This window comes from Rhinopithecus roxellana, chromosome 1, assembly GCF_007565055.1.
Source record: "Rhinopithecus roxellana isolate Shanxi Qingling chromosome 1, ASM756505v1, whole genome shotgun sequence".
Taxonomy (NCBI): domain Eukaryota; kingdom Metazoa; phylum Chordata; class Mammalia; order Primates; family Cercopithecidae; genus Rhinopithecus; species Rhinopithecus roxellana.
Genome location: NC_044549.1, coordinates 42637967 through 42665624, shown reverse-complemented (window position 1 = coordinate 42665624; position 27658 = coordinate 42637967). Strand labels below are relative to the sequence as shown.

General features: G+C 37.2%; 1 protein-coding gene across 6 annotated transcripts in view; it reads left to right on the top strand.

The window, feature by feature from the left end:
• Positions 1–27658, top strand: part of GOLGB1 (golgin B1) — a 92058-nt gene that overhangs the window by 15806 nt on the left and 48594 nt on the right. For 2 of the 6 annotated variants that reach the window (XM_010370518.2, XM_010370517.2), the window contains exons 2-10: positions 2753–2850; positions 3691–3843; positions 4372–4524; positions 6883–7011; positions 10961–11086; positions 13610–13732; positions 14877–14990; positions 16250–16694; positions 18420–18535. In XM_010370518.2, coding sequence (XP_010368820.2) covers positions 2755–2850; positions 3691–3843; positions 4372–4524; positions 6883–7011; positions 10961–11086; positions 13610–13732; positions 14877–14990; positions 16250–16694; positions 18420–18535 — 1455 coding nt within the window. In that variant the 5' untranslated portion in view covers positions 2753–2754. Of the gene's footprint in view, positions 1–2752; positions 2879–3690; positions 3844–4371; positions 4525–6882; positions 7012–10960; positions 11087–13609; positions 13733–14876; positions 14991–16249; positions 16695–18419; positions 18536–27658 lie in introns of all 6 variants that reach the window. The other 4 variants (XM_010370521.2, XM_010370520.2, XM_030941758.1 and 1 more) reach the window with 3 other exon arrangements.

Below are 27658 nucleotides of genomic sequence, written 5' to 3'. Positions count from 1 at the left end.
CTCTCCATTTTGTTCCGTTGATCTGTGTGTCTGTACTTTTACCAGTGCTGCACTGTCTTGTAATTGTAGTTAGTAATTTCCACACTCCTTGCCTTTTCATATGTTTTAGAGTCAGCTTTTTGATGTTTACTAAAAGCTTGATGGGATTAAGTTTGGAATTGCACTAATTTTATAGATCAAAATGGGGAGAATTGATACTTTAATATTACAGAGTTCAAATGCATGTATATGTTTTATTTCTACATTTATTTAGATTTTTTATTTCTTCCTCAGTTTTTCAATAGTTTTCAGCATTCAGCAAATATTTGTTAGCTGCCTACCCAAGTCCTGCTCTTCTTTTTCAGTGCTGTTGTAAATGGCATTCTTACTGGTTTCAAATTCCTCTTGTTCATTGTAATGGGAATGCAGTTGACTTTTTTTTTTTTTTTTTTTTTTTTTTTTTGAGATGGAGCCATCTAGGCTCACTGCAAGCTCCATTTCCTGGGTTCACGCCATTCTCCTGCCTCAGCCTCCCAAGTAGCTGGGACTACAGGTGCCCGCCACCATACCCGGTTAATATTTTGTATTTTCAGTGGAAATGGGATTTCACAGTGTTAGCCAAGATGGTCTCGATCTCCTGAGCTTGTGATCCGCCTTGGCCTCCCAAAGTGGTGGGATTACTGGCGTGAGCCACCGCACCTGGCCTGCAGTTGACTTTTATATAGTGACTTTGTATCCTGCAACCTTGCTAAATTCACTTATTCTAGGAGTTGTTTTTTAAGTAAAGTCTACATGGACAATCATTTTGCTAGTTGAGACAGTTTTATTTCTTCCTTTCCAATTTGTATGTCTTTTCTTTTTCTTCTTGTTGCACTGGCTGGGACTCCAGTATAGTGTTAGATAGAAGTAGTAAGAGATGACATCTTTGCCTTGTTTCTCATACGGTGAGAACATTCAGTTTCTCACCAGTAATTATGATGTTGGCTGTAAGTTTTTTAAAAATGCCCTTTATTAGGTTAAGGAAATTTACTTCTATTCTTCGTTTGCTGAGAATGAATTATTCTCATTGCGAATTCATAGTCATGAATAAATATTGAAATGTATCAAATGCTTTTTCTGAATCTATTGATATTATATGGTTTTCCTTATTCAGTCTATTAATATGGTGAATTACATTGATTTTCATATTTTGAATTAGCATTACATTTCTTGAACCCCACTTGGTTGTGATGTATTATCTTTTTATATGTTACTGGATTTAATTAGCTAATATTTTATGGAGTATTTTGAATATTTCGTTGACTGTGACCATGAGGAACATTGGTCTATAGTTTTCTTGTTATATCTTTGTCTGCTTTTAGTATTAGGGCAATGCTGGTCTGGTAAAATAAGTTAGAAGGTGTTCCCTCCTTTTCTGTCTTCTGGCATATATTATATAAAATTGGTATTATTCCTTAAATGTTTGTTGTTACTTGCTAATGAAGCCACCTTAATCTGGAGTTTTCTTTTTTTAGAAGGTTTTAAATGTATGAATTCAATTTCATATTTATATGTGTGTGTATATATATATGAGTGTGTGTGTGTCTGTACACACACATGCACTCACACACATCTACTCATTTATATTCAGGTTCTCTATTTCTTCTTGAGTTTTGGTAGCTTGTGTCTTTCAGTGAACTGACCCATTTTATCTACATCAATGAATTTAAAAGTATAGGGCTATTTGTAGTGTTTATTATCTTTTAATGCATGTTAGATCATTAATGATGTTTCCTCTTTTATTTATGATGCCAATAATTTGTGTCTTCTCTGTTTTTTTCTTGGTCATCTTGACTAGAGTTTTATCAATTCTATTGATCTTTTCAGATAATCAACTTTTGGTTTTATTGATATTCTCTATTCTTCTATTTTTATTAATTTCTACTCTGATTTTTTTTTTTTCTGCTTACACTGGCTTTAATTTGTTCTTCTTTTTCTAATTTTCTACCGAAGAATTGTAGGTTACTGATTTCTGTCCTTCTTCCTTTTCTAATATATGCATTTAACGCTGTACATTTTGAACAAAGTTTATATTTAAATTTTAGCAAAACCACATGGTTTATCAAGAAAGCTTTCTGAAAGAATGGGGTTCATGGGGCACATAAAAAGAAAAATGTTGCAGTATCATGGAGTTTATTTGAACAAATGGGAGAGAATAACTGTCTGGCAGAGGAAGAAAGAATAAGAAATTCATGTTTGGATGTGTGCCTATAGTCTTAGCTATCCGAAAGGCTGAAGTGGGAGGATCGCTTGAGCCCAGGAAGCAGAGGTTGCAGTGAGCTGAGATAGTGTCCCTGTACTCCAGCCTGTGTGACAGAGCAAGACCCTGTCTCAAAAAAAGAAAGAAAAAAGAAATTCATGTTTGAAAGTGAAACTACTATGAAAGAAGGGCATTAAAGATAAAAATTACCGTTAAGGTGTATTTAACAATTATATATTTATATTTAACATTGTATTAATGTTTAATGATTAGGTACTTGTATCTTATTTTAGAAATGATGTTAGTGATGGTGATAACCTCTGTACAATTGCCAGTGAAAAGAACAATGTGTGACTACACTGTAAGTACTCAAATGCCTTTTTGAAGACATCATTGTGCTGCAGACTGTGTCTAATACAAATCACCCATACAGTTTTCTTTTTTCATTCACGGATGATATGGTTATCAATATAGGAGAAGCCTATGTTCATTTTGCTGATTCTTGGTTTTTTTTTCCCCCTTCTTTTCCTGCAGAAATGCTGAGCCGATTATCAGGATTAGCAAATGTTGTTTTGCATGAATTATCAGGAGATGATGACACTAATCAGAATATGAGGGCTCCCTTAGACCCTGTGAGTAGTTCTGTTCTGATTTAAACTGGTAAGACATATGTTCTGTGTTCTTCTAAGGAAAATAATTTAAGATAGAAGGGTGTGAGAAGCCTCTGTGGTGCTAGTTGAAGTGAGGATTTAGAAAAATATTGAAATTTTATAAGTGATCCTTGTAAGTTTTTAGCTTAAAAGCCACAGTGATGGGAAACAAGTCCTGGATACAATTTGAAAGGACTTTCTTATTTGTCTCCCTGGGCTTTGTTTAGTGCCAGATTGTTTTAAGTCCTTTGTTCTTATCCTTGGCTATTCCTGTTCCACAGGAAAGGTCTAAGTGACAAATGGGAAAACTGGAAAAACCCAAAACACCTCTTGGGTTTCAGAATATCTGTTTGCTTTGTAACTTCATTTACCACTTCTCTTATAGTTTGTATTTTATTTTATTTTAAGATGACACAAATTGGCAGTATGTATTATATTTTCTGAAGTCCACATAAGGAATTAATAAAAGTCCTTAGTTTTCTGAGAAGACAAGAAGTAATGCTTAGTGGTTAAGAGAGTTTTACTTAACTACTCTCTAACTTTTGGCCTTTACCCTTACTGGTTTATGATTTTTGCCTTTCTTTATTTTTCTCTTAGGTAAAATTAGGATGATAATACATGGGATAATGTTTGTAAAATGCTTAACATTTATAAAATACTTAATACATTGTAATGGCTATGATAATGATTATTATTGGATCAGAGTTAAATTCTTGAGTTAACAAGAATATGAATTGGGCAAAACATAAGAAGTTGGAATGAAGAAACTCCTATTGGGAAACTAACACCTGGTGCATTGGCAACTTTTTTCCTAAATATTAGGAATTACACCAAGAATCTGACATGGAATTTAATAATACTACACAAGAAGATGTTCAAGAGCGCCTGGCTTATGCAGAGCAATTGGTGGTGGAGCTAAAAGATATTATTAGACAGAAGGATGTTCAACTGCAGCAGAAAGATGAAGCGCTACAGGTACTATTGTTTTTATCCTTTCTTGTGGAGCATTTGATAAAGGACAGATGATACACACTCACTTTGATTTTTGTCTCCACTTAGATTATTAGAGAATCTGATTATCTCCCTAGTACTATAACCTTACGCCTACTGAAAATAACTTTTGGACTGGGTGTGGTAGCTCACACCTGTAATCCCAGCATTTTGGGAGTCTGAGATGGGAGGATTTCTTGAGGCCAGGAGTTCAAGATTAGCCTGGGCAACATAGTGAGACCCTGTCTCCACAAAAAAATAATTTTAAAAAAATTAGCTGGGCATGGTGGTAGGCACCTGTAGTCCCAGCTGCTCTGGAAGCTGAGATAGGAGGATCATTTGACCCCAGGAGTTAGAGGCTGCAGTGAATTGTGATTGCACCACTGCACTCCATCCCTGGTGACAGAGAGAGACCCTGTCTCTAAAAGTAATAATAATAAAAATAACTTTTAGTATGTGCTAGATAAGAGGTGAATAAACATTTATGTGTTTACCATGATTGTTCTTGGGCAGGAAGAAAGAAAAGCTGCTGATAACAAAATTAAAAAACTAAAACTTCATGCGAAGGCCAAATTAACTTCTTTGAATAAACACATAGAAGAAATGAAAGCACAAGGAGGGACTGTTCTGCCGACAGAACCTCAGTCAGAGGAGCAACTTTCCAAGGTATGGTGACTGGGTACAGTGTGTATTTCCTAAGTTGAAAAAACCTACCAATACAGCAGATCTTCACCAATCACAAACATTTAGGATGCTAAAATGATACAGCACTAAATAATGTTTTGTTTTTTTGTTTTTTGTTTTCTTATTGAGCTTATAGTTCAGCTGGACTGTAGGCCACACACAGGGAGAATGAAAGGCCTACAGAAAACATGGATATGAAATGCCAGTTGTGACTTAGACTTTCAGGGAATTAAAAAAGGCTTACAGGAAGAAATAAGTACTGAAGTGAGGCATTTAGACAGGAGGGAGACATACCTTTTAGAGGCGTTTCATCATTGATTAGAAGATTAAACTATGTTATCTCTAAGGTTTCTTCCAGCTCTGAAATTTTTTAATTCAATGACTTAACACAGAATATTCTGTGTCCTCATATAGTCACATAGTGGTGGATTAAAGCTTTGTGCATGTGGGCTGAATCAGCTGAGTTACCTTGGACTCTCTAAAAGGGAGGCTCTCTAGGTTTATGACTGCAGCCAGCAAAGCAGTTTAAGGTTGGAGATACAGAGGAGGAGTAAGGAAAGTACTGCCCTGTGAGGAATATTGTCCCATTACTCAAATTTTCATTATCTTTCCTCTATGGTTGAACTCCACATATTCACATTCAGTTAGATATTTAGAGAACAAGAAACTTCAGTTTTGTGGAGAGTTTGGTACAGATTATATGGAGGCAGGCATATCACATGCATACTGAAATTATAGAGTGAGCCTAGACTTCACTGTGTGTAAGAAATCTTTTTTTAAAATTTTTTTTATTTTTTTTATTTTTTGAGACGGAGTCTCACTCTGTCGCCCAGGCTGGAGTGCAGTGGCCGGATCTCAGCTCACTGCAAGCTCCGCCTCCCGGGTTTACGCCATTCTCCTGCCTCAGCCTCCTGAGTAGCTGGGACTACAGGCGCCGCCACCACGCCCGGCTAATTTTTTTGTACTTTTTAGTAGAGACGGGGTTTCACCGTGTTCGCCAGGGTGGTCTCGATCTCCTGACCTCGTGATCCGCCCGTCTCGGCCTCCCAAAGTGCTGGGATTACAGGCTTGAGCCACCGCACCCGGCTCTTTTTATTTTTTTAGTTTCATTTTGTTTTACTCTTTGACCCACTAGTATCCTTAGTTCTTGGGAAATGAGATTTTAATCAATTTTCTAGGCACAACCCTTGGGATCACTAGTTAGTGACCCAGTTCCTGCTTAGTCTTTCCTCTCAGGGGCTAATGATCAGAGGACATTACTTTTCCTGAATTGATAACCTTATTTAACGTCTTGAAGCTTATTTTAAAAGCTTTTCTCAATCTTCTCAAATAATTTCACCTTGATCCTTCTTTTCCTTTTGGTTTTTCCTCTGTCAGTTCTCTTCCCCTCACTGTGGTAGCACCAACCTCTCTCCTCATATGGCTTTGTTCCCTCCAGCTTCTCCTCAGCTATGATGTCAGATTTTTAAATTACCCATTTTATGTTCTGCTTTTTAATTTAATTTTAGCTCTGAGACCTTAAAGAAATCAATGTCTTAGAGCTCGTTTTCTTCTTCTGTTAAAGAAATGATTTCTAAGTTTCAGCAATCAGTCATAGCAACCCTTTAACTATTATATACTCAATACAGAGCTAGGTATTCTGTGGAAAGTATAGTTGCAGAAATGACAACAGTCCTCAGGTGCTTGACTGACTTAGGTGAAAGTATACAAGTATTCTTTGTAATTCCAGCAAGCAGAAATAGCTTTGTTTAGGGGGTTGGGAGGGACTAAATTTATAGAGAAGCAGAATCTCAGTCTAAGGGAGAGCTTTTGGAAAAAAAAAAAATAGATTATTGAAAAATTTGAATTTCCCCTCACTGGCTCTTTTCTGATGTTTTGCTTCTCACTTAACAACAGCTATAATTTCCTGAGCTCGCTCCTTGATTCTTCAAGGCAACAAGACTTTGGGATATTCTATTAAGGTTTAGTCCTGCATGGCACTGACTGATTTTGCCCTCAGAATAAAAGCTGTCAAAATGGGACACTTGGTGCCATTTCTTCCAATTATCACGTCCCCTCCAGTATCTTCCTGCTTTTGGTTGCTCTCCAGTATTTTCAGATAGCTGTTTTCTATGTTGTCCACAGTTTTGGGTTCACATGCTTGGTGTGAGGAACTGTTTGGCCATACGAAAACTGGACAACCCTAAGATTTCTCATTTGTTAGATCAGCTGGGTTTTCTTGCTCCCATCAGTTTAATAAAATTATAACTAAATGGTTGTAAATGAAGAATTAGAAGAAAATATCAAATATATATTAATTGTAATTCTTTTAAATAATGACTTTATCTCCTGCATTTTCAGCATGACAAGAGTTCTACAGAGGAAGAGATGGAAGTAGACAAGATAAAACATAAACTCCAGGAGAAGGAGGAACTAATCAGCACTTTGCAAGCCCAGCTTACTCAGGCACAGGCAGAACAAGCTGCACAGGTAGGGATGGAAGTTACTTCATAATCATTAGGTTAATGAATCACTAAAACCAATGGATTATTATGTGACAAATACAGTTTTCTAGATGCACAATGGGCATTTATCTATGTATATATCAGTCTCCTTTTCTTCCTTTCTTCTTGTCTGGTAATTTTATTAGAATATGCATTGGTGTTTGTCATTTTTAGTTGTTATTCATAGATACCCAATATACTCTTTCAATACATCTTTTCGCACATTTTAAGTTTTTTTGTTTGTTGTTTTATTTCACTTTAGGCATTCTGTTTTTTGTTTACTTTTGTGTTTTTTCTGTTTTGTATCTTCTATAGTGCAATGAGTTTTTCTTTTATATTGGATTTTTCATGAGTTCAGTCACCTCATTTCTGATTTTTCTAAATCTGATTTATGTTTTTCTCTCATCTCTGTAAATTTTTTTTCTTTTCTTTTTTTTTTTTTTTTTGAGACAGGGTCTAACTCTGTTGCCCGGGCTGGAGCACAGCAGCATGATCTCAGCTCTCTGCAACCTCTGCTTGCCAGGTTCAAGCAATTCTCCTGCCTCAGCCTCTCGAGTAGCTGGAATTACAGGCATGCACCACCATGCCTGGCTAATTTTTTGTATTTTTAATAGCAATGGAGTTTCACCATGTTAGCTAGGCTAGTCTGGAACTCCTGACCTCAAGTGATCCACCTGCCTGGGCCTCCCAGAGTGCTGGGATTACAGGTGTGAGCCACCATGCCTGGCCTGTATAATTTTCTTAATTTTTAAAAACTTTTTGAAATAGATGGCAATTTTGATTTTTTTTTTTTAATGTGCCTCTGGTATGCTTTTATCACCTATAATCATATCATTCTGCTCCTTAGTTTTGTTTTTAATTTATAATAAAAGAAATTTAATTTAATTTAAATAAAAGAATTTATTTCTTACATTTATGGAGGCTGAGAAGTCTAAAGTTGGGGGACCGCATCTGGTGAGGGTCTTCTTGCTGATAGGGCTCTCAGTGGTGTCGCAAGGCAGCACAAGGCATCACATAGTGAGGGTGCTGAGTGTGCTAATTGGCCAGCTCAGGTCTCTCTTCCTCTTATAAAGCCACCAGTTCCCCTTCTATGACAACCCATTAATTCATTAATCCATGAATGTGTTAATCATTCCTGAGTTCAGAGACCTCCTGAAGCAGTCCTTTCTTAAAGGCCTCTTGTCACATTGGGGATTCAGTTTCAACATGAGGTTTGGAGAGGACATTCACACTATAGCCTTCTACCCTTGGCCCTCTGAAACTCATATTCTTCCCACATGCAAATACATTAATTCTATCCCTGCAGCCCCAAAGTCTTAGCTCATTCCTGCACCAATTCTTCTGTGAGCCTATGAAATAAAAACACAGTATGTGCCTCCAAGATACAATGGTAGGACAAGCATAGGATTCACATCATCATTCTAAAAGGGAGAACTAGGCAAGAAGAAAGAGAGTAACAGACCCCAAGCAAGTTTGAAAACCAAGAGAGCAGACATTGGGCCTTAAAATTCCAGAAAACCTTCTTTTACTCCATTTTCAGCATCCTCTGTACAGGTACAGGGGTTGGGTCCCTAAGACCTCAGGCAGTTCTGCCCCTATGGCTTTGCTGGGCTTAGTCCAGCCAGCTCTCCCAGGCTGACTTTGCATTGCACACTGGTAGCTCTATCGTTCTAGTACGGCAGTGGTAGTTCCACACCATGGTTCCATTAGGCATTACTCTAGTGGAGACTCTGCAGGGCAATTACAACCCCTCATTTCCCCTTGGCATTGCTCTAGTGGGGCTCTCTCTGGTGGTTCTGCCCCAAGACAAGTCTCTGCCTGAGTGCCCTGGCTTATCCTTCGACATGTGAGTGGAGACTACCAAGCCTCCACAGCTCTTGCTTTCTGTGAGCCTGCAGAATTAGCACCATGTGGATGTTACCAAGTTTTACAACTCGTACCCTTTGAGCTGTGGCATGAGCTATACCTGGGGCTGCTTTGCACTGACCAGAACAGCTGGGCTGCAAGGAGCAGTGTCCTGAAGTGGCACAGAGCAGTGGTATCTCAGGGCCTATTCACAGAAACCATTCTGTCCTCTTAGGGCCATAGGCCTGTGATGGGGGCTGTTGGGGCAGCCTTAAGATTTCTAAAATGCCTTTAGGGCCTTTTCACATTGTCTTGATTATTAGTAACTGGCTCCCTTTTAACCATGTTAATTCCTTTACAACAAGGATGTAAAACTGCTTCAACATTTTCAAATAATCATTATCAGCAATGACCCCACTTGTCAATACCAATTTTCCATTTTAGTCCGTTTTCTCTTGCTTGTAGCAGAATACCTGAAACTGGGTAATTTATAAGAAGTTATGGAGGCTGAGAAGACCAAGGGTGAGAGGCTGCATCTGGTGAGGGTCCTCTTGCTAGTGGGGGCTACTCTGTTTTTTTAATAGTAACTTTATATAGGATATGACCTTCATCCTTTTATCTTCCTTATTTTTGTGTCAAATTCATTTTCCTAAACCTCTATTTGGAAGGAGGCTTGATTCAGGAAAGCTTTTCTTAACAGACTTCCTTTTTCTGTTGTGTTCAAAGATATGGAAGCTGGATTTCTGAGATTTCCTGGCTTTCTTCCTTCTGCCCTTCGCTTTGGTTTATATCAGCACTGTCCAATAGTAATAGGTTTATTTGTAATAATTAAAGACTGGAAACAATTCACATGCCCATCAATAGGGAAGTATTTAAACTGTGGTATATCCACACACTGGAATACTACTTAGAAGTGAAAAGGAACCAACTATACAACAGTAGAAGGCCTTCATTTTAAATTTTGAAATGTGTCTATATTTATTTTTGAACTTGGAAAATTCAATTATAATGTTTATCTTACAATTTAATTATTAGTTATGATTAAATTGGTATCAACTGTTACTCATGCTGTCTGCATTAAGTATACAGATAAACACATTACAGTGTTATATAGGGGTCTAGATAAAAGTTACACTGAATCAACCCATTGATAGCAACTACATATACATTTGTTACTTGTTCAACACCTCAACAGTAACTTACATGATGCAACAGATAAGATGAAATATAGTCATGCCAAAACAAAGTTGTACTTAATGGAAAAATAATTTATACTTCAGTTTTCAAATTCAAATTAAATAATGTTAAAAATTAAAAATATTTCTTTTCTATCAGACCCATTTCAAGCCCTCTATATCCACATGTGACTAGTTGATACTGAATTATACAGTATGTTTGTAGACCTCTTTCTTCTGTCTCTTTAATTCCTTTTCTGCATAATTTTTATATCACTCCTGGCACTTTCTTCTTAGTACAGGTTCATGTCTCAGAAGGGAGCCATGATGAGTCAGTTTTGAGAGTTCAGGGGGCCTAGATTGCTCTAACCCTTTTAGACCTTCTTACTGTGCACCCCTTGCATTTACCTAGTATTAAGGAATGGCAAAGCCCTGCCACTATTTTAAAATTGGCCAACTGTGCATTCCAACAAATAAATACATTGGCTCTTTAGGGGTGTCCCTTTTTCAGAGCCTTCAGATTTCACTCTGTTGCTGCCTTCTTTTTCTTATGCAATGTAAGACTAATACAATGTAGTTCTTGTGGGTTTTGGTGGTTTGTCCTTACTAACCTATATTTTATGGTTTTTAGGATGGTCTGCCTAATTTTACCGTAAATGTGACATGTGGATTTTTTGGTTTTACTATCTCGTACTGTCTCTATGTGAGGATTCAGAGAAATTGAAAAATTGCCACTACTGCTTCTGTCTTCTTCTGACAAATAAAATTTTGATAATGCATGCAATTTCCTTTTGTGTTCAATGGAAACTAGACCAAAATATGGTAGGCATTTAAGTCAAGCAAGAAAGGGAGGTCAAAGAATTAATAATGCTAATTCTTTTGCTTAAATAATTTTTTTTCCTTCTATGTCTTCAGTTTGATAAGAGTTCTACAGAGATGGAAGAATTTGTAATGATGAAGCAACAGCTCCAGGAGAAGGAAGAACTCATTAGCACTTTACAAGCCCAGCTCAGCCAGACACAGGCAGAGCAAGCTGCACAGGTAGGGGTGGAAGGGACCTCACAAAATTAGGATAAAGAGCCATGAAGTCCAGTGGGTTATTACACACAAGTCAATTCAATGAGTCACTTTAAAAAATCTTAGTAGATAAAAGTATAGTAGCATGGGTGTTGCACTAGAAATTAGAAGGATATATAGTAGAAGAGATTAGGAGATGTGTGATAGGTAAGTGTGTCATTAGGGAACACCAGAAAACCTCACAATGTGTTATTTACCTTGATTAATTTTCTATAGCCTAACTGATGACTGTTTCTTAGTTCTGCAGGTCCAGAAACTTAATTTCAATAGCAGACAGAGATTCAGTCTTTTAGGAATGGGCTCATGCTGAGTTCAGAAGAGACTAATAAGTAAACCAAAAGAAATAAAAATAATTAGGTTCATTCTTTCCCTAAAATAATATCTATCTTAATAGGAAGATAAATTATAGTTAGATTACTTAGCGAGCCTGTAATGAGAAAGTGGTGTAGGTCATGTGATTTTAGGTTAAATGGCACCAGTATGTGACATTCTTCTTCCCATTTTTTTCGTCTATCGAGATGAGACCATTTGGATTGGCATCCTTAACTTTTTCTATTTTTCTAGGTTTCTTGGTTGGCCACCCATTCTCACATATTTATTTTTGAAATTGGGTCTCACTCTGTTGTCCAAGCTGGAGTACAAGTGGTACAATCATAGATCACTGCAGCCTCAATCTCCTGGGCTCAAGCCATCCTCTCACTCACCTCAGCCTCCCAAGTAGCTGGGGCTACAGGCATGTACCACCACATCTGGCTAAATTTTTTACATTTTTTGAAGAGACAAGTTCTCACTATGTTGCCCAGGCAGGCCTCGCACTCCTGAGTTCAAGTGATCCTCACACCTTGGCCTCCCAAAGTGCTGGGATTATAGGCACTGTCATTTTTTGGTGTGTGTTGGGGGGAGGTGCAGTGGGGGAATGCTTATGAATCATGCAAGTTTTTTCCCTGAAGTACCTTTGTACATTGCTAATCTTATCCATTCGATGTTTACTTTATTAATAATTTGTAGTATTAATGGTAATTTGTAGTATTAATGGTGCCTTCTCTCTGTGGTTGGCCTACTGGTGTGTATACCGTTAAAATTGTATATCCTGAAATTCTCGGTTTTACCTATTAGCTTTTATTGTGTCCTTTTTTAATTTTTTATTTATTTTTATTGTGACCTTTTTATGTATATGCAGTATATAAAGTGCAGGATGAAGAAATACAAAATATGGTTTTTACCTATATGTTGCTAAAATATGGAAAGCCAGGATATGTAAATGTGTTACGAGATTCATCATAATTAAAGGCTTTCTGAATAAGTGTCAAAACAAGCAGCAGTACAAACAAAATATTTTGGGAGGCAAAAGAGGTTACTGTGAGTATGACAGCTAAGGAAAATCACATGAAAAAGTTGGGATTTAGGCAAAACCATGATAGATAGATAATATTCTAGACAAGCTGGGGAAGATAATTTCAGTGATGGGGAATGGTGTGAGCAAAACTGCAGAGAAGAAAAAGAATATGGAACATTTATGGGAAAGGAGTTAGAAATGTTTGGCTAATGAAAGACTCCAGTGCCTACACACTTGAAACACAAGAGTCCAAATTCCTAGTGAGGTTGGAATCCAGATAATAAAAAATTATGAGGATTTTCTTTTCTCCTACCAAAAAAGAGAGCCAACGTTGATTCAAGGTGTGACAAACTGAGATAACAGCAGTAAAGGACCAATGCAAAATGGGCAAGCTAACAGCTAAGCAGCATGCTTCACTGTAGATCTTAAGGAGATGAATAAGCAGATGCACACACGCACAACCTAAAAAGAAGACGAAGCATTGATACTGAGCAGCTCACAATCAGTCCATTTATTTCCATTTCATTCTGTTCAGAGTCAGTTAAAAATGAGCATGATCTAGAAGGCTACAGGTAATGACAGCTGAAAACAGCTGTCTGGGGAGGTGGTGTGGATTTAGAAGCACACCAAGTTCTTTATTAGAAGCAATTCTTTGAAAATAAGACTAGAAAGATAGATTAGTATTTCCAGTTGCAGAGAATCTTGAATAAATGATATGTTAGTTTGAATTTTCACTTATAGGGCATGAGAATTCTATTGAAAGCTTTTCAGCCATGAGCAAGAAGTGTCCAGGGTTTAATAGAAATCTAACTTAACTTCACCTTATGTGTTTAATATCTTAATCTTTCTAGAACTTTAAAAAATACACTTCTTGTATATTTAAAACATTTCTAGTAACCATGAGTGTATAATTTTTGATCAAAATTTATGTTTAGGCTAACCTCTGAATTTGAAAATAGGCTTTCTCTCACATTTCGTAGTTACTGTCTGTCCCATCTCTCTTCCAATGTCCTCATCCTTGACAATCAAAATTTCACTTTAAAAAGCTATTATCAAGTCTCAGTGTCTGTCTTGGAAAGTAGTCTGTGAGTTTTATTTGTGCAATATTCGGGGAGTGTAACTTGCATAGTTTCTCTGGTATGTGTCTTCAGTTGAGTTCCATGCAGCAGGTGGTCCGAGAGAAAGATGCCCGCTTTGAAACACAAGTTCGTCTTCATGAAGATGAGCTTCTTCAGTTAGTAACCCAGGCAGATGTGGAAACAGAGATGCAACAGGTGTGTTGCTAAAACTCAGTAGAATGACTGTCATTTTGGTTAATATTTAATCCATCACAGCCACTTCCCTACCCTTACCCACTGCCCTTCACTTGGTGTTAGTGTTTTCCTTATTGGCCTCTTTGGTGTCCTTGTCTTCTGTTGCATAAAAATTATTTATTTTGTGTTATCCTTTTCTTGCCTTTTACCCCTGTAATCAGGTTGTTGGTGCTCAAAAGCTGAGTTTAGTTGGTGAATTTATGTGATAGTCAAAAATTGGTTTCTCTTCAGTTTTCTGATTATAGCTACCTTTGTGCATTACACAACTAACCCAAAGCTTCAAATCAATGAAGTCAGTTTTAAATATTCAAAAAATTAGAGATGAAAAAGAACGATTTTGAAGCCACGGAGTCTTTTATTAGATCAGTAATTCTTTTTAAAAAAAATTTGAGTAGATTTTGAAAATTGGCTTCATTGTATTTGAGTTCACCATCTACTAACTCAAAGTATTTGATTTCACTTAGTGTGTAGTGCAGTGTGGTACTGAAAGGCACTTCAGTGATACTTTATGTTTGATCTGTTTAATTAGAGTGAAAAGTAATTAGAGTTAATTAGAGCAAAATCTTCTAAGTTCTAAGCAATCTTTCAGAATGCACCACTAAATAAAGTGTTAGAATACAACATATTACTAAGTAGAATACTAATTGTGTATGCTTATCATTGATTTATTTATTCAACAAGTGTTTTTCAAGTGCCTGCTCAGTGCATGAAACTAGGAGGAGAGAAATGGTTCTTGCCTGCAGAGAATGTTCTCTTGGGTGGGTAAGATGTACATGTTACCTATGCTATCTAGGTACAGGTTATTAACTGTATGATTTTGAAGGCAGATATGTGTCATTGTTTTTTTCTAATTTTTAAAGAGGCTCCCTAATTCAGGGACTTGCTTGTGTCTGGGTCTGGTTGTTGCTGGTGCTCTGGAGAAGACATTTTGGAGAGTCTTTGTTGCTGCTGGATGGGGAGCATGGCATGCTGGTCTCCCACTCTTTAAACTGTCATTTTCAACACCCCAAAATTTAAGTACACAAATCTACATGACATTTTGAAAGAGAAGCAAATACAAGCACTCATTTGTTAGCACATTATGTCTAAAATGTTTTCTTCTCAGAAATTGAGGGTGCTGCAAAGGAAGCTTGAGGAACACGAAGAATCCTTGGTGGGCCGTGCTCAGGTCGTTGACTTGCTGCAACAGGAGCTGACTGCTGCTGAGCAGAGAAACCAGGTACTGCCTTCTAATCTTTACTTCCTGCCTTGGGGGGTATTCATTTCCACTTTAGTTTGCCAGGCAGTAGATATAAAAGCCTATTTAAAGTCTTCAGAGAATTGATGCCATTTATCCATTCTTTCAGTGAATACCTTGTACTTAAGTGGTGGGGATGCAGTACAATTAGGAGCAAAAATAAATACAGTTCTTTCCCTCATGGAGCATACATTGCCCTTCTTGATTGTTGCTCTTTCCCTTTGCCATTTTAGGTCTAGGGTCCTAGTTTCTCTGGAATGTCATACAGATTGAGTATGCCTAATCTGAAAATCCAAAATGCTCCAAAATCTGAAACTTTCTGAGCACCAACATGACACCATAAGTGGAAAATGCCACAACTGTCCTTGTGGAACAGGGTAACAGGTCAAAGGCAAATATGCACAAAATCATTTAAAATACTGTATAAAATTGTTTTTAGGTTATGTGTATACGATGTATATGAAACAAATGAATTTCATGTTTAGACTTGGGTCGCATCCCCAAGATAGCCAAGATATTCCAAAAATCTGAAAAAAGTGGAAAACTGAAATACTTCTGGTCCCAGCCATTTAGAATAAGGGATACTTAGCCTATATTATCCTTTAGTGAGTTTCTTTTTCATCAGTTACTCTTCTCTGTCTTGAATGATTTTTGTGCTTTATGTACAGTCCCATCTTTTCTTGTTTTTGTCAATTGACCTTCTGTTGGATTGAAATGATCTCATTCTGCAATATTCCCTTGAATCTGAGGTAATCAGTAATGAGTAATGCTGATCTGACTATAATCCATCCTGCCATTTTCTTTCTCATATTGTCCTGATCTTCATTCTCATTGAACTTCATTGAATTCCACTTTGCTCCTCCAGTATGTTAATTCTTCCTTACCCTTGCTCCTTTCCGTGTCCCATGTGGACCCATGCTTGACAATTTGAACTATCTTTTTTCTAGCCCTTGGACTCCTTGTGTCCCTATCCTGTCACATCCAAGTAGTCTCATCATAATGCAGAATTGGTGCTACAGTCCACATTCTCTGTTTGTTTTTCTGGCTGCCTGTGTGCTGCTGGAGAAAGTCAGCCATCTCCTCTCCTCTTAATTTTCAACTCTCCTTCTTGAGAAGGGCTTTCTCTCTAGCATAGAAACATATTTCCATTTTTTTCTTTCCTACAAGAAGAAGCACTTTACAATGCTTGTTGAAATGAAATAATGTATTTATGGCTCATGAGACTTTGTCTTTTTTCTTAGATTCTCTCTCAGCAGTTACAGCAGATAGAAGCTGAGCATAATACTTTAAGGAACACTGTGGAAACAGAAAGAGAGGAGTCCAAGATTCTACTGGAAAAGATGGAACTTGAAGTGGCAGAGAGAAAATTATCCTTCCATAATCTGCAAGAAGAAATGCGTCATCTTTTAGAACAGTTAGAGCAAGCAGGCCAAGCCCAGGCTGAACTAGAGTCTCGATATAGTGCTTTGGAGCAGAAGCACAAAGCAGAAATGGAAGAGAAGACCTCTCATATTTTGAGTCTTCAAAAGACTGGACAAGAGCTGCAGTCTGCCTGTGATGCTCTGAAGGATCAAAATTCAAAGCTTCTCCAAGATAAGGATGCTCTGAAGGATCAAAATTCAAAGCTTCTCCAAGATAAGGATGAACAGGCAGTTCAGTCAGCCCAGACCATTGAGCAGCTGGAAGGTCAGTAGCTGATTGCTTTTGAAGTCCACGTCTCTACCACCTAAGTGGCTTGTATTTCATATTTTCAGGGATCTGTTAATGAAATCTTTGCTCAAACCAATTGAACCAATAGAAGGACTGAGAAAAACAGCTCTTCTGAACTTCTTGATGCATTTTACCTGCCTCTGACTGGCTATAATCTGTCTTAATATTATAATTATCATTATAATACTAAAAATGTGATAGTGATATTCCAGATATTAAATAGAATGCTATGTTAAATATGACTCTGATCTGAAGGATTCAGTGACTGAAACGAGTGGGATTTGCATTAGTTTTTGGAGAACTCAGGCCAGATCTAGGTGCATAGGTTAGGAGACTAAATTGCATGGAGTCATCCATAAATCTAAAGATGAATGGGTCTCAATGCTTTTCTTATAGGTGAAAATCTCTTTTCACCTGATTTCTTATAGGTGAAAATTTATCCTTTAAGAAGGTATAAAGGAAACTTTTTAAAAATATGTTATTATAAAAGCAATATGTGCCTCTAAAGAATTGAACATTTTAGAACTTTATAAATTAAAAAGTGAAACTTCCTCAACACCAGTACTCCATCTCACCAATCCTCTTCCCCAAATTATAACCTTTACTAATAGATTGGCATAGACATAAAGGAAAGATTTTAGAAAGAATTAAGTTGAAAATTTGTATTGAATAACAACGTTAGCCAGACAGTTTTTTGTTTGTTTGTTTGTTTTGAGACAGAGTTTTGCTCTTGTTGCCCAGGATGCAGTGCAATGGCGTGATCTCGGCTCACTGCAACCTCCGTCTCCCGGGTTCAAGTGATTCTCCTGCCTCAGCCTCCCGAGTAGCTGGGATTGCAGGCATGCGCCACCATGCATTGTATTTTGTATTTTTAGTAGAGACAGGGCCTCTCGGTATTGGTCAGGCTGGTCTCGAACCCCTGACCTCAGGTGATCTGCCCACCTCGACTTCCCACAGTGCTGGGATTACAGGCGTGAGCCACTGCGCCCTAGCCAGACAGTTTTGAAGGGCATCACACAGGACTAGGGTGTTACATGAGCAAGCTGTTCTCTTAAGTATGTTAATGTTTAAAACCATGTGGTGGAATCTTGGTGGAATCCATAACACCTGTTGAGAGTGAAGAAAACAGAAACCCTAAAGCCATTTTCAAGGAGGAAATGGAATGAACTTTTAAAAAATGCCTAGGGCCGGGCGCAGTGGCTCACGCCTGAATTCCAGCACTTTGGGGAGGCCAAGGTGGGGGGGATTACCTGAGGTCAGGAGTTCGAGACCAGCCTGACCAACATGGTGAAACCCCATCTCTACTAAAAATACAAAAATAATTAGCCGGGCATGGTGACACATGCCTGTAATCCCAGCTACTCGGAAGGCTGAGGCAAGAGAATCACTTGAACCCATGAGTCAGAGGTTACAGTGAGCCGAGACTGCATCACTGCACTCCAGCCTGGGCAACAGAGGGAGACTCCATCTCAAAAAAAAAAAAAATGCCTAGGTTTTATTTTACTTTTGAAGGAAGTGATTTACTGAGGTGTCCTTTGGTCCTTGAGAACATTTAAACAGTTAATAATGTTGTCATTGGCATCCTAATTTTAACTAAGGTAACTAAACTAGTAAACAGCATACAGTGTATCCTTAGAAGATAATAATAACTACATTTCAGACTTGAAGCAAATATTATATTTATTTGTTTCTTTTCCTTAGATCAACTCCAGCAAAAATCCAAAGAAATTAGCCAATTTCTAAATAGACCACCCTTGCAACAACATGAAATAGCATCTCAGACTTGTTTCCCAGATGTTTATAATGAGGGCACACAGGTAATTAAATGTGAACTTCTTATGAATATTAACTGTTTGTCTTTGCTGTATCTGTACTTCGGTGCTCTAATGAGGATTTATTCTAGAGAGCTATATAAACCTTATGTTTTTTCTGCCTGAAAAAAATACTTTTTTGAGGACAATTCTATTTGAAAGGAATCATGAAAGGCATTAATGCAGTGTTTCAACAATAAAGAGTAAGAAAATAATAGATAACAAATACCATGGTCTCAGAAGTCTTTCTGATTCTAAGGTCTTAACAATTTGTATTGGAGATGAATCATTACTTTTGCTTTTATAGTTAACTTTCCCAGTTCAGAAGTCTTTTTTTTTTTTTTTTTTTTTTTTTTTTTGATAAACTAAGATTTGATCAGGTTTAGTTAACACAAGTCAGTCTAATCAAACTTAAAAGTCTACTATGGAAATCATATTGTTCCCATTAATTAATTAACAGTAAAAAAATAATGGCCAAGTAGCTTCTGATTGGCCAGTATATTCTCTCTTCCTTCTACAAAAATCTCTGTAGAGAGCTAGATTATAACCATTGAACGCTGATGCAGGCTGATTGAGCCTGAACATCAAAATGAAGGTGGTTAGTTTGGTGTTCTTAATTGACTAATGTCAAGTTGAGAAAACTAGATTCAGTCATCTCCATTGTAAGATTATACCCTTCCAAACTCACAGACATATTGGTCAGCAGAGTCCTGTCGTTCCTGGGCTGTACTGTCCACTGATAAAAATTTTTATCTCTTGGTTTCTAGCATCTAGGGTTTCCAGTCTCTTCTGTTCTCCCATTCTTGACTTTTTCCTCCAATGTTTTGTGAAGATATTTTCCAGCCATTCGAATAAGTTGAAAGAGTTTTGTAGTGAACGTCTGTATACCCGTCTGAATTCTATCATTAACATTCTACCATGTTTGCCTTATCAAATATCTATTTATTCATCCCTCTGCCCATCCATCAGTTCATCTTAAATTTGTAATACATTTCACTGTAAGTTGTGGACATCAGTACATTTCTCTCTAAATATGTCAGCATTCATATCATTGACTATATTTCAATATTTATTTGTAATTATTCTTTTTCTTTTGAGGTAAGATTTATAAACCTTTAAATGCACAGCTCTTAAGTATACCATTCCTTGGGTTTTGTCAAATGCATTCACCTGTGTTGCCCAAACCCCTATTCAAGATATATCACGTTACCATCACCTCACAAAGTATCCCTGTACCCCTTTATAGTCATCCTCACCCTTCCCCTCCAAAGACAACTACTGATTTTTCACCATAGATTAATTTTGCCTGTTTTACAACATCATATACATTTAACCATACAATAGGGGCTCTTATGTGTAAAGCTTTTACTCAGCATATTTGGAGATTCATCCATATTGTGCATGTATTATAATTTATTCTTTAATATTGCTGAGAAATATTTTATGAACATGCTGAATTTTCCTTTTACATGATTGTACTGCATTTTCCTATTGATGGACACCTGGGCTTTTTCATGCTTTGGCTATTATGAATTAAACTGCTATGAACATTCTCATACAAGTAGTTATGTGGACATACATTTTCATTTATCTTCAGTAAATACTAGTTGAGGAATTGCTTTGCTGGGCCATAGAGTACCTATGTGTTTAGCTTTATTAGGAACTGCCAGATCTTTTCCCAAAGTGGTTGTACTATTTTTTTTTTTTCCAAGACGGAATCTTGCTCTGTCTCCCAGGCTGGAGTGCAGTGGTGTGATCTCAGCTCACTGCAACCTCCGCCTCCCGGGTTCAAGCAATTCTCCTGCCTCAGCCTCCCAAGTAGCTGGGATTACAGGCACCCGCCACCACGCCCGGCTGATATTTGTATTTTTAGTACAGACAGGGTTTCACCGTGTTGGCCAGGCTGGTCTCAAACTCCTGACCTCGTGATCTGCCCGCCTTGGCCTCCCAAAGTGCTGGGATTACAGGCATGAGCCAGTGCACCTGGCTGTAGTTGTACTATTTTATACTCTCACCTAAAATATATGAGAGTTCCATTTGTTCCGCATCTTCTCCAAGATTTGGTGGTGTCAGTTTTAAAACATTTTGGCCATTCTAATGAGTATGTAGTGGTTAAAATTTGCATTTCCCTGATGACAAATTATGTTGAACTTTTTTTCTTGAGATTCTTAGCCATATGTATACCTTCTGTTGGTGAAGTGTCTGTTCACATCATTTCCCCATTCTTAAAATTGAGTTCTTTATCTTTTTATTATCAAGTAGGAATTCTTTATATATTCTGAATGTTAATCTATTATCATATATTTGGTGAATATTTTCTCCCATGCTGTGGCTTGCCTATTCATTTTCATCATGATATCTTTTCGTTAGCACATACTTCTAAATTTTGATGAACTTATTTATCATTTTTTATTGTTTTTTTCCTGTGTCCTGTCTGTGAAACCTTTGCTTAGCCCCAGTTCATGAAGATATTCTCTTATGCTTTCTTCCACAAGCTTTATAGTTTTAGTTTTCATGTGAAGTCTCTGAATCTCAAATGAATTTTTGTATGTGTTGTAAGGTAAAGGTCAGGTTGTTTTGTTTTTTCCCATATGGATATTTCGTTCTTTCAGTACCATTTCTTAAGGAGACTTTACTTTCCTCATTGGATTCTTTTGCTGCCTTCATTGAAAATCAAAGACTAATACATCTACTTCTGAATTTTGTGTTCTGTTATATTGATCTATTTGTCAGTCCCTATGCCAGTATCATAGTCTTCATTATTGTAGTTTGTTGTTAGTCTTGAAGTCAAGTATTAACAGTATAAGTCCTCCAACTTTGTTCTTCTTTTCAAGATTGCTTTGATTATTCCAGGTCCTTTCCACATAAGTTATACAATCAGCTTCTCAAATTCTTCTTTTTAAGAAAAGACAGTGAGATTTTGAATGGGTATTGTATGGAATCTATTGATCAATTTAAGGAGAATTGACATCTTTACTAAACTTTTCAATCTACGAATATAGTATGTACTTCCATTTATTCAGATCTTTAATTTCTTTCAGCAGTGTTTTTTAGTTTTCATTGGAGAAACTGTGCACATTATAACATTTATTCTGAAGTAGGTAATATTTTTGATATTATTATAGATGGAATTATTTTTATTTCATTTTCCAATGTATGCTAATATGTAAGTATACAACTGAATTTTATTCAGCTTATATTCTGTGACCTTGATAAACAAATTAATTTTATTGATTTTAGTCTCTTTTTGTAGATTCTCTAGGATTTTCTATGTAAGCAATCATGTCATCTGAAAATAAAGAGAAATTTCACTTCTTTCTAATTTTTATGCCTCCAGTACACTGTTTAATAGAAGTGGTGAGACTTGACCTTCTTGGATTGTTTCTAATCTAAGCGGAAAATGTTCCATAATTTGCCATTGGCTGTGATACTAGTTTTAAGTTTTTAAGGAATTTCCTCTATCAGATCATCCTCAATCTTGTAGAGGAAATTTTCTTAGTTTTTTTGCTATTTCTTAATTTTTTCTTAACTTTTTAAAATAAACTTTCTCTCTCTCTCTCTCTTTTTTTTTTTTTTTTTTTTTTTTTTGGTGTTTCTAGGCTATGTGGTTCTTCTGTGAGTAATAACCAATGTCAAGTTGTAGCAAACATCCTAAAAATTTTTCTATTTATTTATTTTTTTGAGATGGAGTTTCACTGTTGCCCAGGCTGGAGTGCAGTGGTGTGATCTCAGCTCACTGCGACCTCCACCTCCCAGGTTCAAGCAATTCTCCTGCCTCAGCCTCTCAAGTAGTTGGGACTACAGGTGCCCACCACCACACCCGGCTAATTTTTGTTATTTTTAGTAGAGACGGGGTTTTGCCATGTTGGCCAGGCTGGTCTGAAACTCCTGACCATACCTCTTAACCATTGGTGATCTACCCACCTTGGCCTCCCATTACAGGCATGAGTCACTGTGCCTGGCCGGTTTTTTTTGTTTGTTTGTTTTGTTTTTTTTTAATTTTATTTATTTCTTTCTTTTGAGACAGAGTCACTCCATCGCCCAGGCTGGAGTGTAGTGATGCGATGACAGCTCACTGCAGCGTCAACCTCCTGGGCTTAAGTGATCTTCCCACCTCAGCCTCCTAAGTAGCTGGGACTACAGGCACATGCCACCATGCCCAGCTATTTGTGTGTGTTTGTTTGTTTATTGGTGGAAATGGAATTTCGTCATGTTGCCGAGGCTGGTCTAGAACTTCTGGACTCAAGCAGTCCTCCTCCCTTGGCCTCCCAAAATGCTGGAATTACAGGCATGAGCCACCACACCCAACCCCAATATATTTGTTGGAAAAAATCTGCATATAAGTGAACTCATGTAATTCAAACCCATGTTCAAGAGTCAACTGTATTATCCTTTTTCTGTATTACTGAATTTGATTTGCTAATATTTTGTGAAGGATTTTTGTATTCATATTTATGAAGGATATTAGTCTATGGTTTTCTTGTTTTATAATATCTTTATCAAGTGTTGGTATTAAGGGTATGGCAGCCTCATAATATGTTCCCTTTTCTATTTTCTGAGAGTGTTTTCTTTCTTTCTATTTTATGAGAGTTTGTATGTGATTGGTATTATTTCAGTTTTTGAAAATAATTTTTTAAATACTTTTTTTTTATTATACTTTAAGTTCTAGGGTACATGTGCGTAACATGCAGGTTTGTTACATATGTATACTTGTGCCATGTTGGTGTGCTGCACCCGTCAACTCGTCAGCACCCATCAACTCGTCATTTACATCAGGAATACTTTTTTTAAAAAGAATTTACTGCTGGGTGCAGTGGCTTGCGCCTGTATCCCAGCACTTTGGGAGGCCGAGGTGGGCGGATCACCTGAGGTCAGGAGTTCAAGACCAGCCTGGCCAACATGGTGAAACCCCGTTCTCTACTAAAAATACAAAAAAATTAGCTGGGCATGGTGGCAGATGCCTGTAATCCCATCTCCTCGGGAGGCTGAGGCAGGAGAATCACTTGAACTCGGGAGGCGGAGGTTGTAGTGAGCCGAGATCGCGCCATTGCACTCCAACCTGGGCGATAAGAGCAAAACTCCATCTCAAAAAAAAAAAAAAAAAAAAAGAATTTACCAGTGAAACCATCTGAGTCTGGAGTTTTCGGAAGGTTTCTGATAATGAATTGAATTTCCTTTACAGATATAAGGCTAATAATAAGTTTTTTTTTTTCACTCTGTGCCAGTTTTGGTTTGGGCTTTTTTTTTTTTTTTTCCTGGGGTTTTGTCCATTTCATTGAAGATGTTCTATTTTTGTCATAATGTTGGTTACAGTATTTACTTTTTATCCTTTTAATGCCTGTAAGCTCTGATCCCTGCTGTTGTTAATTTGTGCTTCATTTTCTTTATCAGTCTAGCTAGAATTTATTCAACTTTTTTCCCCGATCTTTTCAAAGAGCCACTTTTGGCCTTGTTAATTTTCTCTGTTGCTGATTATTTTCATTTTCATTGATTTCTACTCTTTAGTGTTTCCTTCTACTTGGATTTACTTTGCTCTTCTTTTTATAGCTTCTTAAGGTGAAACTTTTTGTCGAAGATTTCAGGTCTTCTTTTCTCATATGAACATTTAAAGTTAACACAGTTCCCTCTAAGCACAGCTTGTTATGTTGTGGTTTTTTAATCATTTCAGTTTTTGAAGATTTTTCTGAGTTTCTCTGTGATTTTTTCATTGACCATGGACTGTTTAAAAGTGTGTTCTAAATAAACACGTTGTTGTAGAATATCCAGATATTTGGTTTTATTTCTATATATCTTACTGATTTCTAATATAATTTCATTATGATCAGAGAATATGTTTTATATGACTTCAATCCTTTGAAATTTATTGAGACCTATTTTATGACACAGCATATGGTGTCTTGGTGAACATACTTTGTACACTTGTAAATAGTGTGTATTCTGTAGTAATTGGATTTAATGTTCTACAAATAGCACTTAGATCATAGTATTGTTCAGGTTATATTTGTCTTTGATTTTTGTCTGGATATTGAAACATTTGCTGAGAAGGGGTTGAAATCTCCAACTATGACTGTGGAATTGTCTGTTTCTCCTTTTAATGTAGTCATTTTTTGCCTCTTGGTAATTGGAATCTCTGTTATTAGTACATACACATTTATCTTTCAGAGAAAATGTTCCTTTTTTCACTTACAAAATGTTACTCTAAACAAGCTCCGGGAGGCGGAGCTTGCAGTGAGCTGAGATCCGGCCACTGCACTCCAGCCCGGGCAACAGAGCGAGATTCTGTCTCAAAAAAAAAAAAAAAAAAAAAAATGTTACTCTATCTCTAGTAATACTTCTTTATTTGTATTTCTCTGTATCTGACATTAATAAAAGAATTCAGTGTTATGTTTATTGCTTGAATGGTATATTCTTTTCTGTCCTTTTACTTTTAACTTATGTCTTTCTTTAAAGTGAATGTCTTGAAGGCAACATATAGTTGGTTATACTTTTTTATTTCTTCTCTTCTTTGTAATTGGAGTGCTTAGTCCTTTTAATGTAATTATTGATGTGATTGCATTTAGGTCTACCATTTTGCTTTCTGTTTTTTTCCCTCTGTTTTCCCTTCTTCTTTTTTCTTGCCTTCTATTTGATAATTAGAAGTTTCTTGAATTTAATTTTCATTTATTGACAACTTTTTCTTTTAAACAACTCTATTAAAGTTATACTTAACATACAGTAATGTGTACACATTTAAAGTATACAGTTTAAAGAGGGTTTTGTTTGTTTGTTCATTTGTTTTTTGAAACAGGGTCTTGTTCTCTCGCCCAGGCTGGAGTGCAGTCACGTGATCACAGCTCACTACAGCCTTAACTTCCTGGGCTAAAGCAATCCTCTCACCTCAGCCTTCTGAATAGCTGGGACTATAGGCATGTGCCACCATGTCTGGCCTATTTTATTTTATTTTTTTTGTAGAGACAAGGTCTCACTATGTTGCCCAGGCTGGCCTCAAAGTAACTCCTGGGCTCAAGTGATCCTCCTGCTTTTGTCTCCCAAAGTGTTGGGATTACAGGTGTTTAAGCCACAGCACCCAGCACAATTTGATAACATGTAAAACCATCACTACTATCAAGAAAATGAGCATATTCATCATCTCTAGAAGTTTTCTCGTGTCTTCTTTTAATCTTTTTCCTCACATCTTTTCCTACTAGACAAACACTGATCTGCTTTCTGTCATTATAGATTTTAAAAAAAATTTTGTATAAGTTGTATATACACTTTTTTGTTGGCTTATTGTACTCAGCATACTTGAGATTCATCCTAATGTCTGTTTAGTAATAATTCATTCCACTGTATCATTGAGTATGTTGTAAACAGCACAATTTGTGTACCATTGACTCATTGATGGATAATTTGGATTGTGGACAGTTTTTGGCTAATACATATAAAGCATTTGTGTTTATGTTTTAAGGAGATTAAAATAAGAAAATAAATCTTAACTACCATTGCAGTTACCATTTCTGGTACTTTTCATTCTTTGGTGGTAGATCAGAGATTGCCAATCCTTTTATGTATAGTAAATATTTTAGGCTTTGTGGGTCAGATAGTCTGTTGCACTTACTCAACTCTGCCATTGTACAGCAAGAATAGACATAGAGCGAAGGGAAACAAATGGTTGTGGTTATGTTCCAGTAAAACTTTATTTATACAGACCTCCAAAGTTTGCCAAACCCTGGCTTCATATTTCCATCTGGTGTCATTTTTCTTCTCTCTGAAGGACTTTTTTTTTTTTTTTTTAATAGAGACAGATTCTCACTTTGTCACCCAGGCTGGAGTGCAGTGGCATGATCATGGCTTACTGCAGCCTCATCCTCCTGGGCTCAAGTGATTCTTCCACATTGGCCTCCAGAGTAACTGCGGCTACAGGCATGCACCATGATACCCACATGATTTTTTTTTTTTTTTTTTTTTTTTTACTTTTAGTAGAGATGAGGTCTTGCTAAGTAACCTAGGATGGCTGGTTTTAACCTCCTGAGCTCAAATGATCCTCCTGCCTTGGCCTCCCAAAGTGCTGGGATTACAGGTGTGAGCTACTGCACCTGGCTCTGAAGGACTTCTTTTAATTTTTGTGTATGTGTGCACACGGATGTGTGTGCAAGTCTGCTGGTCATGGGTTTTTTTGTTCATTTGTTTTGGAGACGGAGTCTTGCTTTGTCACCAGGCTGAAGTGCAGTGGCGCAATCTTGGCTCACTGCAGCCTCCGCCTCCCGGGTTCAAGCGATTGTCCTGCCTCAGCCTCCCGAGTAGCTGGGACTACAGGTACCCACCACCACACCTAGCTTTTTTTTTTTTTTTTTTTTTTTTTTTTTTTTTTTTTTTTTGGTATTTTTAGTAGAGACGGGGTTTCACTATGTTGGCCAGGATGGTCTCAATCTCTTGACCTCATGATCTACCCGCCTTGGCCTCCCAAAGTGCTGGGATTACAGGCATGAGCCACCGCACCCGGCCGGTCATGGGTTCTAATAACACTTTATATCTGAAGACGTCTTTATCTCACCATTGTTGTTGAAAGATTATTTTTTGCTGACTAGAGTTCTACACTGAAAGTTTTGTTTTCTTTCATTTCTCTAAGTGTGTTACTCTACTGTCTTCTTTCTCGCATTTTGGTTTTTTTGTTTTTTGTTGGTTTTTTTTTTTTTTTTTTTTGAGACAGAGTCTCACTGTGTCATCTAGGCTGGAGTGCAGTGGTGCAGTCTCGACTCACTGTAACCTGCACTTCCCGGGTTCAAGTGATTCTCCTGCCTCAGCTTCCCGAGTAGCTTGGATTACAGGCACCTGCCACCATGCCTGGCTAATTTTGAATTTTTAATAGAGATGGAGTTTTGCCATGTTGGCCAGGCTAGTCTCGAACTCTGGTCTCAAACAATCCACCCCCCTCAGCCTCCCAAAGTGTTGGGATTACAGGCATGAGCCACTGCATCCGGCCCTTGCATTTTGTTTTTGATAAGAAATCTGCTGTCATGCTTCTTTCTTTCTGTTTTTTCCTGCCTGCTTTTAGGATTTTACCACTGTTTTTGAGCACTTGAATTATGATGTGCCTTGACATAGCATGTTTCTTGTGATTGGGGTTCATTGAGCTTTTTCAATCTCTGT